General features: G+C 41.9%; 1 protein-coding gene across 1 annotated transcript in view; it reads left to right on the plus strand.

Annotated features, from left to right (window-relative positions):
• LOC125302943 (CUGBP Elav-like family member 5) overlaps nucleotides 1-13,754 on the plus strand; it is a 116,202-nt gene extending 102,448 nt beyond the window's left edge. The window contains 6 exon segments of the mRNA XM_048256335.1: nucleotides 3,839-3,920; nucleotides 3,922-4,049; nucleotides 5,701-5,784; nucleotides 10,969-11,112; nucleotides 11,877-12,049; nucleotides 13,701-13,754. Coding sequence (XP_048112292.1) covers nucleotides 3,839-3,920; nucleotides 3,922-4,049; nucleotides 5,701-5,784; nucleotides 10,969-11,112; nucleotides 11,877-12,004 — 566 coding nt within the window. The 3' untranslated portion in view covers nucleotides 12,005-12,049; nucleotides 13,701-13,754.
• Nucleotides 13,755-18,412: the final 4,658 nt, after the last annotated feature.

Genomic DNA, 18,412 nt, shown 5'->3' on the forward strand with positions numbered 1-18,412 from the left:
GTAGCATACCAATTTTACTCAACATCCTTACCCACAGACACTCACATAGTCACATACACACACACACTCTCATTCACACACACACAATAGCTGCTCAGGCCCAGGGGAAAGGTCTGGGTAGCACATTAGAAATCAATGACCTCTATCAGAGGAGGGAAAATGTACCCACTTGAGCACAATGTCATTATGTGTGTGTGTGTGTGTGTGTGTGTGTGTGTGTGTTTTGAGTGTGTGTGCGTGTGTGTGTGAGCGTGTGTGTGTGTGTGTGTGTGTGTGTGTGTGTGTGTGGCGTGAGTGTGAGTGTGAGTGTGTGTCTGTGTGTATGTGTGTATACATCTTGTGTGTGTGTGTGTGTGTGTATATCTTCTCTCTCGCTCTCTCTCTCTCTCTCTCTCTCTCTCTCTGTGTGTGTGTGTGTGTGTGTGTGTGTGTGTGTGTGGCTTCAGCATCTTTGTGGTCTGCATCCTGACAGGCAGATTTATGACCCTGTAGTCAGACAGATACACCATAAAGCAGTGTAAAACACCCCCTATTGACACACACACACACACACACACACACACACACACACACACACACACACACATATATACTCATACACACACACACACACACACACACACACACACACACACACACACACACACACACACACACATACACACACACACATAGACTGGGGTGCAGCACACAGACACACACACATAGTAGTGCTCACACAGCACATTCACAAACACGCAAGCACACACACATGAACACACCCAACTTCCACCAGTTTCATATCTAGACTTAAGGCCAGGCTGTTCTCAGATGCGTTCTGCTTACCTGATCAGTAGATACTTCCTGTTAGAAGCAGACATAGTCTGTCCTTTAATGTACTTATTATATGTTGTGTCTTTTAATAATTCTATTTGATCCACTTTACTTTTTACTGTACTTTATTTTACTTCTACTAACTATTTCTTTAAAGGATAATTCCGGTATTTAGCACTTTGAGTCCCTTTTCTGGTTTGATTTGAATGAACTAGAGTGGTGGACACTTTCTGACTCGTTTTGAATCGCCTTTGACTATTTCAGAGTGGCTAGCCATGGGCATGCACAAACATATCCTTAAAACAACCCTTAACGTTCGTTGATGTTCCAAAACAAGTAGCATAGTGAAATACAGTTTCTGTCATGTTTTATTTGCCATTTTGTACAACCCCAAAACAGAAAAAGTTGGGACGTTGTGTAAAATGTGAATAAAAACAGAATGTAATAATCTGCAAATCTCTTAAACTCATATTTAGTTGCAAAAAGGACACAGACAATATATCAAATGTTGAAAATTAGAAATTTGACTATTTCATGGAAAATATATGTTAATTTTGAATTTGATACCAGCAACATGTTTCAAAAAAAGTTGGGACGGGGGTAACAAAATGCTGGAAAAGTTGTGTAATGATAAAGAAAACAAAAGGAAGAATGTTTCACAACTAATTAGGGTAACTGGCAACACGATTGAGTATGAAAAAGAGCATCCAAGAGAGGCAGGGTCTCTTAGAAGTAAAGATGTAGGGTATTTATCACTCTGTGTAAACCTGTGTGCACAAATATGGAAGCATATGTGTTGCTTTATTCAAATGAGAATGCAATCTGCAATATGCAATTCAAAATGACAATTCATTATGTAATTTAATATTGCAATTTGCAATAATTTCCAACAAATTGTATTTTAATCTGCAAAGTGACAATGCAATCCTAAAATCAATTTGAATAATTTTGATTAAAAAATAGAATAAGCATGGATTGAATTGCATTCCATTTTGCCATGGTACTTCAGTCTCAAAATTCAAATGGCAATTCATTTTGCATTTCAATTTTCAATAATCAGTTTCATAATTTAACTGTCAATTCGTTTTCCAATTTAATATTCAAAGTGCAATGTAGGATTGCATTTTGAAAACATATTTGGCAAAACTGACAATGCCAGCCTGAAAACAATTTGGATTATTTTAGGCTAAACGTTTTGCCATCGTTTTGAGGCATTTTATTCAAATGGAAAAGAAATAGCGCCCCCCATGATTGCATTGCACTTTGCCACGCTCTTTGTGTTGCAAAATTCAAATGGCAATTCGATCTGTAATCTGTCAAGTCACTCGTCAAGGCGGGAACTAGGCTACGTCACTTCCGTGTTTATGTCTTACCCAGTTAGCGTTTGCAATGGAGGAGTTTGGAGGAGTGCTCCAGACTCAAATATTGAGCGGAAGTTCATACGCGGTTGTGAGGTAACTGAAAAAAATTGTTCCACAATAGCAAATAACACGGATTGAAATCATACATTGCGCCGATATATTTATTTTTAATAATCAACAAACACCACAAACCACTCGGTGAGTTGCACAGTTTTGAAAACAAACGTTAAGGGTTGTTTTAAAGGTGCCATGTGTAAGAATTGAGGTAAAAATATCCAAAAAATTAGCTACATGCATCAAAAGAATGAGAAGAAATAAGGGTGATGATGTCATTAAAAAATGACAAGGTATAGTGCTGCAGAGATATCAACCTGAATTAGCATGCTAAATTACTAGCCACAGCCCGACAGGTGTCGTAATACCAGTTTCAGCCATGGGAGGTGGTATGCAGGCAACATAACCACCAGCCAAACTGCAATACACGCGTCTTGGTTGTTACTCTAGGGTAGACCAACTCACTTTCTGGAGGTATACTGCCCCATCTTTTATGGAATGTGGAGTATGAATTGATTTTTTTGGCGGACATTACACATGGCACATTTAAGGACATGTTTATGCATGGCCATAGCCAGCCACTCTGAAACAAAGGCGATTCAAAACGAGTCAGAAAGTCAAGACAGGACCAATCGTCAAAATGCCAGTGTCCACCAGTCTAGTTCATCCAAAACAAACCAGAAAAGGGACTCAAAGTGCTAAATTTCGGAATTATCTTGCTCTTTCTCTATCTCTTTCTCTCTCTCATTCTCTCAGTATTCCTGTCCTCTCTCTTCCTTTCTTCTCTCCTTCATTGTGTGTTGGTGTGTGTGTGTGTGTGTGTGTGTGTGTGTAAGCTGACAGCTTGTCGTTAACACCCTGGATACACTGTCATACTCATCTCTCACACAGTCCTCTATCCGTCTCTCCACTCATCCTCCTCCGTCCATCATTGCTCCACTCATCTTTTTTAAAAAACAGGAAGAGACTGTTTTAATCCCCACCTTCCTGTTACTCTCTCTCTCTCTCTTTCTCTCAATCTATCTACAGTATCTATCTATCTATCTATCTATCACACACACACACACACACACACACACACACACACACACACACACACACACACACACACACACACACAAATTAAGAGTGCAGATTCAAAACCCTCTAAATCCATTTGACCACTTTTCTTTTAAAAGAGCATTTTTTATCAGGCTTTCATAGGTTTTTCGGTTACAAGTCCGAAGCACTAACCAGTAGGCCACGGCTGCCCACAAAATGTGCATGAACGCACACATGTGTGTGTGTGTGTGTGTGTGTGTGTGTCTATCTTTGATCTACATCCCCTGGTGCACCTGCTGCTCTTCATAGTGATTGACAGCTGAGCTGGGGAGTGTGTGTGTGTGTGTGTGTGTGTGTGTGTGTGTGTGTGTGCAAAGTGTTTTCAATTTGTATTTGTATTGTAATATAGAGAATATCAGACGTAAACAGCAACATTTGTTTCAGTGTATGCTGTCATAAACTCTTTCATTGGACGATGCCACATCACACTTCCTGTAAGTGGTAGTCACCTGACTTTCTTGTTTCCTGCTTTTTCCTGCTTCCTGTTGCCTGTGTGTGGCTGTTTCCAGGCCTGAGTTCCCCACCGGCAAGCCTCCACCCTTCCGCGGCGGTGGCCAGCCTGGTGACGCCCATGGTGAACGGCTACACGGCGTCCCCAGCCCAGCGGGCACCCAGCCATGGAGGCAATGTACGCCAACGGCCTGCCCCCCTACTCCACACACAGCCCCACTGCAGCCGATACACTCCAGCAGGCCTTCACTGGGGTGCAGCAGTACACAGGTACACACACACTTACACACACTCACACACACACACACACACACACACACACACACTCACACACACACACACACACACACACACTCTCACACACACACACACACACACACACGCGCACACACACACATAGCCCCACCGAAGCCGATACACTACAGCAGGCATTCATCGGGGTGCAGCAGTACACGCACACACACACGCATAAACACACACACACACACACACACATAGACACACACCCACACACACACATACACACAGTCCAACAGCGGCCGGGAACAGGAACAGGTCTTCACTGGGGTGCAGCAGTACTAAGGTTCTCTCACACACACACACCACACACACAAATACACACACACACACACACACACACACACACACACACACACACACACACACACACACACACACACACAGCCTCACAGCAGGTGCAGCAGTACACAGTTGTGCACACTAGAGTGTGGCTACCCGACCCGAGCCCGACGAGACCGGACAGTAACAGACGGGTTGGGTCTGGTTCGGACAAATATTTAGAAATTATACTCGGGTTCGGTTCGGACACATCGGACACGATTAAGAATTCCATTTTGACAGTTTTTTAACAGGCTAAAGGCAAATAAGTTGTTTAATAGGCTACACACAAACATGAACATTTAATCACTAGCATGGGAATAACTGAGGCATCATCTGCGTCGGGCTCTGGTCGGGAAAATTTTCATAAAAATGAAAATGCCTGTTGGGTTCAGGTCGGGTTTGGACGCAACTCTGTCGGATGCGGCCCGAACCGCACTCTAGTGCACACACACACACACACACACACACACACACCCAAACACACTGCCCCACCGTGGCCAAGAAACTACAGCAGGCCTTCACTGGGGTGCAGCAGTGCACAGGTACACACACACACACATACACACACACTTACAGAGAGAGAGAGAGAGAGAGGAGGGGGTATTATTCCCCTTGACAAATTCCTGACTGCTTTTCTTATGTGAGATCTGTGGCATCACACACACACCCACACACACTCACATACTGTCTGTGCTGCTTGTAGTAATCTCATCAAACATGGCTGACCTCTATCAGCCTTCCGTCTGTCCTTCCTGTGTGTGTGTGTGTGTGTGTGTGTGTGTGTATGTACCATCAAACACAGCTGACCTCTATGGTCAGCTCTCCGCCTCTATGATCCCCCCCTCTCTCTCTCCCTTCCTCCCTCTCTCTTCTCCCTCTCCCTGTGATTGTATATTCAGCCTGCACTCTCACTCCAGGCCAGTGTCCTCTCTGTCCCTCACGACTTGGGGACAGAGCTCACCCACACCTGGCCTGCACTCGCCAGAACCAGGCTGGAGTGGCGCCAGAGCGGTGTGTGTGTGTGTGTGTGTGTGTGTGTGTGTGTGTGTGCGCGCGTGTGCGTGTGTGTGTGTGTGGTGTGCGTGTGTGTGTGTGTGTGTGTGTGCATGTTGTGGGGGTTGTGAGTGACAGCTGTAATCCTGGCATGAGCGGCGCTGTCATTCGGACATTTCTTGCACTCTGATATTTCAAATTGCACTGGGCCATGATCCTGTCATATCGCATTAAAACCAAAAGGTCAACATTTCTCTCTCTCTCTCTCTCTCTCTCTCTCTCTCTCTCTCTCTCTCTCTCTGTGCAGCCATCTACCCCTCTACCACACTGACCCCTGTTGGTCAGACGCTGCCACAGCAGGCTCAGCTAATTCAGCAGCAGCAGAGAGAAGGTGAGTTTGAAACCCTTCTGCTGCCTCACATTACAGTAATAATCAGAGGTGTAAACCAACGGCTTCAGAAAGTAAAAGTCCTGACACATTTTCGTACCAACCAGTCACTTAATCAGATGATTCTAATTAGCACAACTCTTAAGCCAGGTACATCAGCTATTTAGTGAAATCACATGCGTTAAGCACACAAGTCGAACCCATATATGGCAGGACTTTTACTTTCTGAAGTCGGACTTTAACATCTCTGATAATAATGCCTCATCAGTCTCATTAGGACTGAAGCAACACATTATCATATTATTACATTATCAGTGAATCATCACATTATTATTACACGGCCCTTCATAATGCTGAAGAATGCTCCATTCACTTGAATGGGCCTTCCCAACGTTCGGTGGTCTGCTATTTCTCGATAACAGACCGTTGCTAAGTATAACAGACCGCTGTCAAGGAAAATGGCTTTTGTGCTTCTAATTCACGTCTTTCATATCACTACACAAGGACTGGAACTTCATTCAAAAGTGAAAGCCGACGGTTGATCAGCTGCATTCTAAAGAATGTTTGATTCAAGAGTGAAAGATCAAGAATCACCGCACACTGATCACTATTAAAATAATATTTATTTTTGAACAAACAACGTGTTTCGCCTAGCGCTTCATCAGGTTCGCTCTGTACCATCCCCCTTTTTTTTCCACAGGTGAATAAATCAGGTAATGTCACATGACCTTGTTGGGTGATATTTAAGCTACATATCAATTAGTTAATAATTTCATTAACAACATCAATATACTTATTAAACAACACAGAATTAATAAGTTCACATACAACATCAGTAGTTCATAAATTCATAAAACACCTAAGAATTAGTTCATATGTTTAGGTGACACCAGTAATTCATAAACACCTAATCATTTAGTACATAAGTTAATTAACAGCATCAATCAAACAACATCAGTAATTCAGTGATCAGTAATTCATCAATTTATAAAATCCACCTAATAATTTTGTTCATAAGTTCATAAACAACATCAACAGTTCATCAGTTTATCAACACCTCTAACATTTAATTAATTCCACAATATCAAGATGTGCATAAGACAGTACCTTATTAGTTTGAATATACAAAATCATTTTTACAAGCAGCCGTGGCCCACTGGTTAGCACTCTGGACTTGTAACCGGAGGGTTGCCGGTTCGAGCCCCGACCAGTGGGCCGCGGCTGAAGTGCCCTTGAGCAAGGCACCTAACCCCCCACTGCTCCCCGGCGCCCGTTGAAGCAGGCAGCTCACTGCGCCGGGGATTAGTGTGTGCTTCACCTCACTGTGTGTTCACTGTGTGCTGTTTGTGTTTCACTAATTCACCGATTGGGTTAAATGCAAAGACTGAATTCCCTCACGGGATCAAAAAAGTATATATACTTATACTTATTCTGCTCACAAAAAAACACTCAAGTCTTGTTTTTCATTAAGTCCATATGGTTCGACTGTATTCAATTTGTGAATCCAGTAAGCCTCCCTTTTAAGCAATTGTTTTATCAAATCACCACCTCTTACATTAGGTTCAACCCTCTCAATGCCAATGAATCTCAATGTAGTGGCTGAACCATGGTTTCTGTCCTTGTAATGTCTAGCAATAGCGTAATCCATATTGTTATTTCTAATAGAAGCTTTGTGTTCAGCAATTCTTAACTTCAAATTTATTTTTGTTTGGCCTATATACATCAAGCCACAAGGGCATTTTAACATGTACACTACATGTGTAGAGAGACAATTGATAAACTGTTTGATGCTATGCTTTTCACCCGAGTGTGGATGGGTGAATGTTTTGGTGTCAAAAGTATTTGAGCAGTGTGCACACTGGCCACACCTATAATTACCATAAACTTGTTTAGTCAGCCAATTTGTAACTGGAGGTTCTTGGTACATAGAACTGACTACTAAATCTTTGATATTCCTACCCCGTTTAAAGCAATATCGTGGTTTAGTTGGTAAGTGACTCAGACTCGGGTCGCATTCAAGGAGTTTCCAATGTTTGTTGATTATTCTTTTCACCTGTTTAGAGTTTGTGGAGTATTCGGTTACAAAAGTTACTCTCTGATTTCTTAGGAGTAGGATTCAGCAGTTCATTCCTATTTTTCTGGCCTGCCTTTTCAATTGCCTGATTAATCACTGCCTGTTATATCCTCGTTCTATGAATCTTTGAGACATTTCCTTGGCTTTAACCTTAAAATCTTCATCATTGCTACAGATTCTTCTAACCCTTACAAACTGACTAATATTCTTGATTACATGGTCAGGGTGAAAACTTGATGAATGAAGTATAGTATTCCTATCTGTTTCTTTCCTATAAATAGAGGTCTCCAATTTATGGTTATTGACTGTAATTTCTAGATCTAGGAAATGGATACTTTTAGAGCTATACTCCATAGTGAACCTCAAAGTAGGATATGTCCCATTTATGTATTCATTAAAATGGCTCAATTCATCTTCAGAACCAGTGAAAATCAAAAGGATGTCAACAATGAACCGCTTAAAGAACAGGATGTTTTGTCTAAAAGGATTGTTGTTAAATATGTGTCTATCCTCCCATAGGCCCATAAATAGATTTGCGTAGTTGGGTGCAAATGGGGATCCCATAATCGTCCCTTGAATTTGTAAGTAGTACTTGTTATTAAAAATGAAATAATTAGATTTGAGAATAAACTTTGTCATCATTACTAACAGTTCCTTTTGAAATAAATCATTTTGAGTTGTAAGGTAGAAGCTCATGGCCTCCAAGCCACCTTCATGAGGGATATTTGTATAAAGACTCTCCACATCAAATGTTACAAGATAAGCATTATCAGGGATGGAAATATCAGCCAACAGTTTAAGAACATCTCTAGTGTCAGCAATATAACTTGGGAGTGTTTTTACAATATCTTTTATCACTATGTCCACAAACTGACTCAAGGGTTCTGTCAAGGAATTTTTGCTGGCAACAATTGGTCTGCCTGGAAGATTTTGTAGCCGTTTATGGATCTTTGGGAGCAAGTAAAATACTGGGGTGACAGGATGAGCTATTTTCAAGAATTCATATTGGTTCTTTGATAACCACTTATTTTCCATTGCATTGTTTAACAATTCATCTCTTTCTTTAATGTAGTTATCCATAGGATTTCTTGACAACAGTTCATAAAATTCAACATTGCCCAGTTGTCTCAGCGCTTCAGCTACATAGTATTTTGTACAACAATGGCACCACCCTTATCAGCAGATTTCACAATTAAACCAGTGTTCTCCCTTAAGAACTTGAATTGGTCCACCTGTATTTTGAAGGCATTTAATTTGTTAGTTGGAACAAACGAGAGTCCTCGACTCAGCACTCTTGACTGTGTGGGCGTTAAAGAATGATCTGGAATGTTTATCACCGTTTGTTCCGATGCAGGCTTCGGGTCACTCGATTAGGATCTTGGCTTTCGTTGCCCCCTCCATGTCTTTTTCTTTGTCGGCCTCTTGTCCCCATTCCTAAAAAATGATCATCAGTGGAGGATGCGCTGGTATGGCCTTGGTCAGACGTTTCTGCTTCGCTCGTGAGGAGTAGATCCCGAATAGGCCTACGCTCTGGTTGTCTCCAATTCCGATGTTGCCGGCCCGTGGGTCTCGGATTCCTGGTGCCGTCATCACTCCTAGTCCAATTGTACACTGTGCCTCTTCTATAATCCTCAGCATCCCTTTCAAATTTCTTGATTTTGAAGCCCTTTAGTTCTTCTTCAAATGCTGTCAATTCTGCTTTTAATTCGGTCTCCAACCTGGAGAGCTGTGATGTATCAATGTCTTTCAGTGCGGTCTTCAATTAACTTATCTCGGTTTTTACTTTTTCCGCGTCTCGCTTCGTTTGCTCAATGATTAACAATGTCAGATCCATTGAACACTTATTAAGGATTTGTTCCCACTTCTTCACAAACTCGGGATCCTGGTTACCGAGAGTGGGTCTCTTATTCATTCTTAATCCTCGGGGAATCTGTTTATTCCTCCAATATTCCGACAGTGCTACTCCATGCCATTTCAGGCGGACACTTTTTTTTCTCCAGCTATGTCAACTTTAATTTCTGGTCATCGATGTTAGTCATTGCCCTGTTTTGGCGATTTTCAAAGAGAGAATCTTGAGAAAGTATATTCTGTGCTTCTATCTCATCAAAGGAGAGGCATACCGCTTGATGATCATTTTGTATGTCGGTAGGGTTACTCATCGTGGCGTGCAACAAAGGGGAAGACGAAACTCACTCACCTGTGGAAAAAAAGGGGGGATGGTGCAGAGCGAACCTGATGAAGCGCTAGGCGAAACGCGTTGTTCGTTCAAAAATAAATATTAAGTTAATAGTGATCAGTGTGCGGTGATTCTTGATCTTTCACTCTTGGGTTTATACTTACCTGCTTCACCTGCACCTGTTCAACTGAAGGTTTGTGCACAGGGACACCTTTGAATGTTTGATTCAAGTTCAGCGCGTGCTGTTGAGAACTATTTGTTTCTCAGCAAAAGCCACGATGAAACGGGAACAAATAGGCTATAGCCTAGGCAATGTAGGATAAAGAATCATATCGTGGGGAGTTTATTGTGTCGTTTTGGCAAGTAGCTGTGTAATAAGCGGGATAATGTATAGAACGCCGGTCATTAGGTCCTGACAGATCGAAATGAATGACCGGCGTTCTATACATTATCCCTTACTTATTACATTATCAGTGAATCATTGCATTATTATTGATGCTTCACATTATTCCTGAGGCATGTTCAGGCACATTTTCACCTGAGCAACATGCCCGGTGTGAGACTGGTGTTGGGAAAGGATATCACCACTGTCATATTGCCCTCATACAACAGTTCTACCCACCTACTAATCCACTTTGATGACACCAAATATTTTGATTGCTGTATTCAATTTTAAGAATTGAAATCATCAGATTTAAATCATCCAGACACTAAATTAATTTAATAACACTGTCATATCATTATTTAATTATGCATATCATACTCATAAACTTCATTTATAAAATAACCAAACTTACATTCATGGCTTTCTATCTCCATACTCTATATGGAGTATATACATTAATGTTTACTAATGTATTTGATTGTATATATATATGTGTGTGTGTGTGTGTGTGTGTGTGTGTGTGTGTGTGTGTGTGTGTGTGTGTGTGTGTAGGACCAGAGGGCTGTAATCTGTTCATCTACCACCTGCCTCAGGAGTTTGGGGATAACGAGCTCATGCAGATGTTCCTTCCCTTTGGCGCGGTCATCTCCTCCAAGGTGTTTATGGACAGAGCTACCAATCAGAGCAAGTGCTTCGGTTAGTCTCTAACACACACACACGGACACACACACACACACACACACACACACACACACACACACACACACACACACACACACACACACACACACACACACACACACAGTCATCTCCTCCAAGGTGTTTATGGACAGAGCTGCCAACTAGAGCAAGTGGTTCAGAGCAAGAAAGATCTGATATTATACAGTCATGACAGGTGACGCTGTGTCATATTCCTGTCTAATGTACTGTGCATACGTTGATAGAGACGAGACTGTGCCAGTTGTGCCAGGGGTCCAGAGGCTGACCCATGAGCCCAGCCGGCCCATTTGCAAAGACAAGACCAGAGTCCATTAGGGGTTTTTTGTAGTCTTGCATATTTCATGGTGTGCTGAAATTAGGCCTCTTCGTTTGCATTCAGAGTGTCTCCCCATTTCAACTGCAGATGAACTTATTTCGGAAAAGGTGGGTGTGTGTGTGTGTGTGTGTGTGCGTGTGTGTGTGTGTGTGTGTGTGTGAGTGTGAGTGAGAGAGAGAGAGAGAGAGAGAGAAAGAGAGAGTGTGATGTACGGCTTTATATTGAAGACTTTAAGAGCTCTAATAGCCCTGTTATTGTGTTTGTTTTGTGTGTGTGTGTGTGTGTGTGTGTGTGTGTGTGTGTGTGTGTGTGTGTGTGTGTGTGTGTGTGTGTGTGTGTGTGTGTGTGTGTGTGCTTGTTTGTGTGTGTGTGTGTGTGTGTGTGTGTGTGTGTGTGTGTGTGTGTGTGTTTTCTCCATATGCAGGCTTTGTGAGTTTTGATAACCCAGGTAGTGCCCACGCTGCCATCCAGGCCATGAATGGCTTCCAGATTGGCATGAAGAGGCTCAAGGTGCAGCTGAAGCGACCCAAGGATGCCAACCGCCCCTACTGACCACCCCAGATACCCCTGATGCTCCCGCACGCCCCCACAGCACAGGTTAGACAGGGCACTTCATCTATACACACATCCATACAGACACAGCATTTCAATTTCAATATCCAGTTCCTTAATACTCTGGACAGCTGGAGCTAAAGCAGCATGTTACGGGGTCCACCCACAACCGTGCCATTCTAAAAGAAAAAATAGCAAACTATAATAAAGCTGTTCGGAGTGAGAGAAGGATCCTCTTCTCTAAGGTAATTGCTGCTAAGTGGAAACTCTAGGATGTTGTTCTCCACCATTGATAGGCTACTACATCAAACACCCTTTGACACACTCAATCAGGCATCTTCTCTAAGATGCTAAGAATTTGCAGATTTCTTCAAAAACAAAGTAACTTCAATAAAGGTGGCCATTGGTAACACAGGTAATAAGTTTGATAGTGCACCCAAAAACAGGCCCCCCAAAATTCAGATTTTTTTAACACTATTATGGATGGATGTGTGTATAGATTTGCAGATTTCTTCAAAAACAAAGTAACTTCAATAAAGGTGGCCATTGGTAACACAGGTAATAAGTTTGATAGTGCACCCAAAAACAGGCCCCCCAAAATTCTGATTTTTTTAACACTATTACACAATCCGAGGTCAGCAAAATTGTTACTCAGACCAGCTCCTCAACAACAGCTCCTCAGCATCCTGGATCCAGTCCCTACTAGATTCCTCAAGAATGTGTATGCTAGTTTGGCTTCCTTTATTCTCAAGATAATAAATACCTCATTAGAAACAGGTATATTTCCGACTGCTTTTAAAACCGCTGTTGTGAAACCTTTACTTAAAATGTCAAATCTTGACCATACTATGCTAAGGCCTGTATCAAACCTACCTTTCCTGAGCAAAGTACATGAAAAAGTTGTTTGTAATCAACTTAATACCTTCCTCAACGAAAACAGTATTCTCAAAAAATTACAATCAGGCTTTAGATTAAATCACAGCACAGAAACGGCTCCACACCGTTCTTAGTAATCTTGGGAATCTGGATTTGACACCAGGTCAAATCAAAAGTAACAAGCCTAGGTGTCATCTTAGATACAGAGTTAAGCTTCAAGCTTCTCCAGACAGCTTATTTCAACCTGAGAAACATTGGCAAAGTGTGGCCTTAACTCAACAAGATGTAGAGAAATGAATCCATGCCTTTATCACAAGTAGGTTAGACTACTGCAATGCACTTTTTACTGGTCTCCCAAAACAGCACATAAAGAAATTGGAACTCATACAGAACTCTATTTCCTTACCGTCTTTTGAATTCTCATTTTTACTTAATTCTAAATCTCTGATGTTTTATTTATTGTTCTGTTTCTATTATTACAATTTGTTTCTCTATTGTGTTAAATGCTCCAAATGCAAAACACTTTGAGCTGCATTCTGTGTATGAAAGGTGCTATACAAATAAAGCTGATTATATTAACACACACACACACACACACACTTACACATACACATACACATTTACACACACACACACACACACACACACACACACACACACACACTTACACAAGGACATACACATTTACACACACACACACACACACACACACACACACACATGTAACACACACATGTCTGGAGTGTATGTCAGACTCCATGCAGTAGCATGTGTCATGTGGTGAAGCTCTTCGCTCTCTTTCTCTCTCTTTCTGTTCCAGGTTCTCTTTGGAGGATTGTTGACTTCTTGAAGGACAAAAACTTTTTTCTTGAAATAAAAAAAAAATACTATTGATAAAAAACTACTCTTATAAACTCTTAACCTGTAAAGTATGAGTGGAGGAGAGTGCGGAGTGTCTCTGCAGAGACGAGCTGCACATCCAAGGCTACAGGAAAGCACAGAAGAAGATTACAGACTTCAGGGACTTCTTGTACAAACACGCCAACAGTGAAGGACGACACCATCGCTGAAGGTGGAATACACACAAACAAGTTTATTTAAAGACAGAATGAAATCCATGAGGCAAATATACACACACACACACGCACATACACACAGACACACACACACACACACACACACACACACACACACACACACACACACACACACACACATACACACACAGACACACACACACACACACACACACACACACACACAGACACACACACACACACACACACACACACACACACACACACACACACACACATACACACAGACACACACACACACACACACACACACACACACACACACACACACACACACACACACACATACACACTAGCACACACACAAACTAACATGAAGATGGATGAAAACACTTCTCTTCTATTTCGATATCCCTCGCTTTCTTGCCCAGCCCATGGTCTGTACCATCTCTCCTGCATGCTTCATGAGTAAGCACAGGGTCTTTAGTACTCTCTCTTTCTCTCATTCTCTCTCTCTTTACCTCTCTCTCTCTATTTATCTCTCCCTCTTTCTCTTTCTTTCTCTATCTCTCTTTATTTCTCTCTCTTTCTCTCATTCTCTCTCTCTATCTCTGTCTATTTCTCTCTTTATCTCCCTCTTTATTTGTCTTTGTCTCTCTCTATTTCTCTCTCTCTCTCCCTCTCTTTGTCTCTTTTCTGCCATAGTCAGTGTGCCAGTATCCAGTGCAGGACATAGAGGACCAAATGTTTTTCATGAGGAGCACTCCATGGCAGTTGGCCCTGGGTCAGGTCCCCACCAGAAGCAGTCACTACGTAGAACTTGAACTAGAACCACGCCCGAATTGGCCCGCGTTTAGTCAAGAATCTGGCCACACACGACTGCGTCTGATTTGGATCACAACCTTTCCAGTGCCAACTGCTTATTTTATTTTATTTTATTACCATTTTATTTTTATTTTGATTGATTGATTGATCGGTAAGGCATATGATGCCTCTATGGCTTCAACTAGCCCTCAAAGAGAGAGGGTGTGTGTGTGTGTGTCTCTGTATTAAAATAGGGTGGTGTTATTTGCTAAGGGTGGGGTGGTAAAGAGTTGGTCTATTCAAAGTGTTAAGCTTGTTTTGTTCATTTCTTTAATGTTTTTCTAACTGCTTTCGAGGATATATATAAGCAGAAGAGCATTTATGTGACAAGACATTCATATTGACACCATGATTGAGATCCACCGTGACCACTGAGATCCACATCGTGATTCAGAGCCACTGGGTTTGTATCTCTAAAGTGTGTGCATTAGTTTATTATTCTACGAGGCAGATTCCAGTACACTAGGGCCACATCACACACACACACACACACACTCACACAAGCAGGTCTGAGTGGCTGTCTCTTCCTCTGGTCTCTGGTGAGACTACTTCTGCACTGCTTCTAAGTTCAGTGACACCTCTGCCTCAGACCTACAGTACCAAGCCATGGGTCTCCAAGCAGTCATTTTGAACTTTACTCGCAGCTTCGGAATTTATTGCACTGAATTTATGTATTTCTTGATTTGTAAACAACGACACTGAGTACCATGTCATTTCACCCATGACTTCAGTACATTTAGGAGTGTAACTCCTGTGATTTACCCAACTAGTCATGTGCACTATGACCAGTTAGCTGTTAGGGTGGGGCAGTGATTTGAGGACCAAGGAGTAAGCCCTCTCCCTGTCTCCCTTTTATAATGAGATGTATACGGGGGGGGGGGCTTACAAGCGAGCTCCTATTGGCATAAAACACAGTTGAAGGACATACAAACACATCAGTCTGATGTCTCCTTTGTCCTATTCCAAGAACCCTGCATGGACTCTTGAGGCAAACAAAGACCAGAACTATGAAGTGACTTTAGCCACCAGAACGTCTACAGAATCAATATGACCTGCCATGTAGAGATATGGAGAGGACAGAATTTGGCTCTGGTCTGGACATGCTACCCATTGAGGTGCTGAGTCCAGGGCTGAGACTGATTCCGCCGAGCTGGCTACTCTGTGGGAAAAGAGAGCCAAAAGCCAATTAGGAACAAGAGAGTAAATGGAGCCTCCGCCAGCATTCCAAGTTAGATTTTTCCGGTGTGGTTGCCAGGGGTGATGGAAAGAAATACACATTCCCATTTGCAAGGCAGCTGCTCTCACTGTGACCCAACATAACAGTGGTATGAGGATGAACACACACAGGAAGCAGTCATATCACTTCCTGTTAAGCCAGATAACAAGTGTTCACAACAATGTAAAAGTACCTTTTTTAAAATGTCCTTTTTTAAGTCATCCATGCCCACACACATACATGCATAGAAAGACACACACACAGACATACATTGCTAAATACATAAAAAACATACACACATAGAGATAGATAAACTATTTTGAACTTCTATTTATTGCCAAAAGGTGCTTCTCTCCTAGTTTGCCCTGCCTAGTAGCCTCACTATTTGTGCATGCATATTCGCCCGTAGATCTGTAGAGATGCATTGAATCTAATAAATAACAATAACGATAATGATGATGATGATAAAGGTGCTTGCATCAGAGAACCAGGGTAGGGGGTTTATACAAAAACAGAATCTTGAGGGGGCAGTGGGTAACTAGCAAGTAAAGCACGTCTTCAGCTGTAGTCCCAGTTATATACGTGTAGTATACAGTACAAGAGACATGCGTAAGCAGTGGACAAACTAAGCAAAGCTGAGCTAAACTCTTAAATGACTTAGTGAAGGAGTCTGAAGGAGCCCACACTGTACAGAGGACTGCTGTACCATCTCCTCAGGGCTGTTGAGGGTGTGGGCTGAGTGGCGGGGTCACGAGCATCATTGACGTATCCAGGACAGGCAGCTTTACTGAGCTTAATTATCCTGTGTCTACCCGACAGCAGAGGGGGAATGCAGGGCTTTGACTTAGCAGTTAAATAAACTCTTAGCAAACAAGCTACAGTATACTGTGAAACCGAACAGTCAAACAAACTCAAAATAACTTAACATAACATTTAACTTCTTGGGGTTTACAGTGTATTGTACATTTAGGGGTACAAAAACAGTACTCATTTTGTTTATGAAAGATACATAAATGGTACTAGACACACGGTTACATTAGCAAACGTACCTGGAAACATACCATTTTCTTTCTGAGAGTGTATCTTAATTTAGTGTCTAAATCCGCAGGCCGTACCCTTCCCCTGCTTGCTCTTATTCTGTCCTGCAAGTTGTCACCGCCTTCTTGAGCTTCAGCCACAATACCACATCAGCTACAAGAAAACATAATCACCTCAAACTCTTCTGTCTTTTTTCTTAATCAAAAAAACATAACCACCTCAAGCTTTTCTCTCTTATTCTTAATTGAATCTCTGACTTTGTCTTTTGTAAATATGTTGCTCAATAAAGCCATTTATGTATTCTTGCTGTAAAGAACAGAACATACTACACATACAGAACCTGCCAGATATCAAAGCTGTATTCATCCACAATGTTCTACGCAATGCATAGAATGTTCCTGAGAGAAAGGGGGAAGGTAGTGCAGTTGCCATGGACGAGTTGTTTAGTCCTTCTGAATAATCATCTTGTATAAAGTTCTGAGTGCTTCAGGATGGGGGATGGGGGGATGTTTTTAGTACATTTGACAACTGGACCTTTTTCTAACCTTTTCTGTTTTTTGTTTTTGCTTGTTTGTTTGTTTTGTTTTTACACCCAATTTCATACAGTATATTGTAACATTCCCCAGTTGTCACAAAGGAAATACTCTAGCTGGTCCAGGGGTTTACTGTTCTCTTCACCTCTCCATGGCTGGACATCAGACATCAGCTTAGTGTGTGTATGATGTATTTATGGTTCAGACTAGTGAGGACAAAGGGGGGTCAACCAGGTCAGCCATGAGCATGACCCACGCCTACTGTATGTTACATCTGTTCCAGGGTCAGCAAGTATTGGGATTCAATCACCATCTATCCCCTCAGGGGCTGATTCTCTGATCAGGCACATTATCCAGTCATATCCAGTTTTTGATATGAGCATAATCCACAAGCGAATGTTCAGGAATAAAATTATTTCTAGAGTTCCATGGAGGAATATTCCAGAATCATCCAGTTTTAGAATCCCAGATACAGTGTCCCCAGGAACACTAGTTTTCTGATTCTGATTTCATATTTGAAAAGATGGTTTCCATCATGTGTGAGGTGTTTTAGTGTGGTATGGCTGGAGAAATGTCAGAGAACTTGTCAGAGAACTCTTAGGGAGGCCTGGACGTGGCGACATCCTGGGATTATGTGGGTGGGGCTTTGTGCTACAATGATTGTGTTTCTCCTTTGATTTCATAGCACAAATACTCACAACAGAAATACAGAAAGATGAATGCAGATGAAAAGGCAATAGCCAGTGAATTGGTGGCTATTAATTCTGTCACTGTATGTAAGTAAGACATGGAGGGACAGTGGTGTCAAAGGTGGAGCTTGAGTTAAAAGGGAATTGAGCCAAAC

This window comes from Alosa alosa, chromosome 1 (genome assembly GCF_017589495.1).
Source record: "Alosa alosa isolate M-15738 ecotype Scorff River chromosome 1, AALO_Geno_1.1, whole genome shotgun sequence".
Taxonomy (NCBI): Eukaryota; Metazoa; Chordata; class Actinopteri; order Clupeiformes; family Clupeidae; genus Alosa; species Alosa alosa.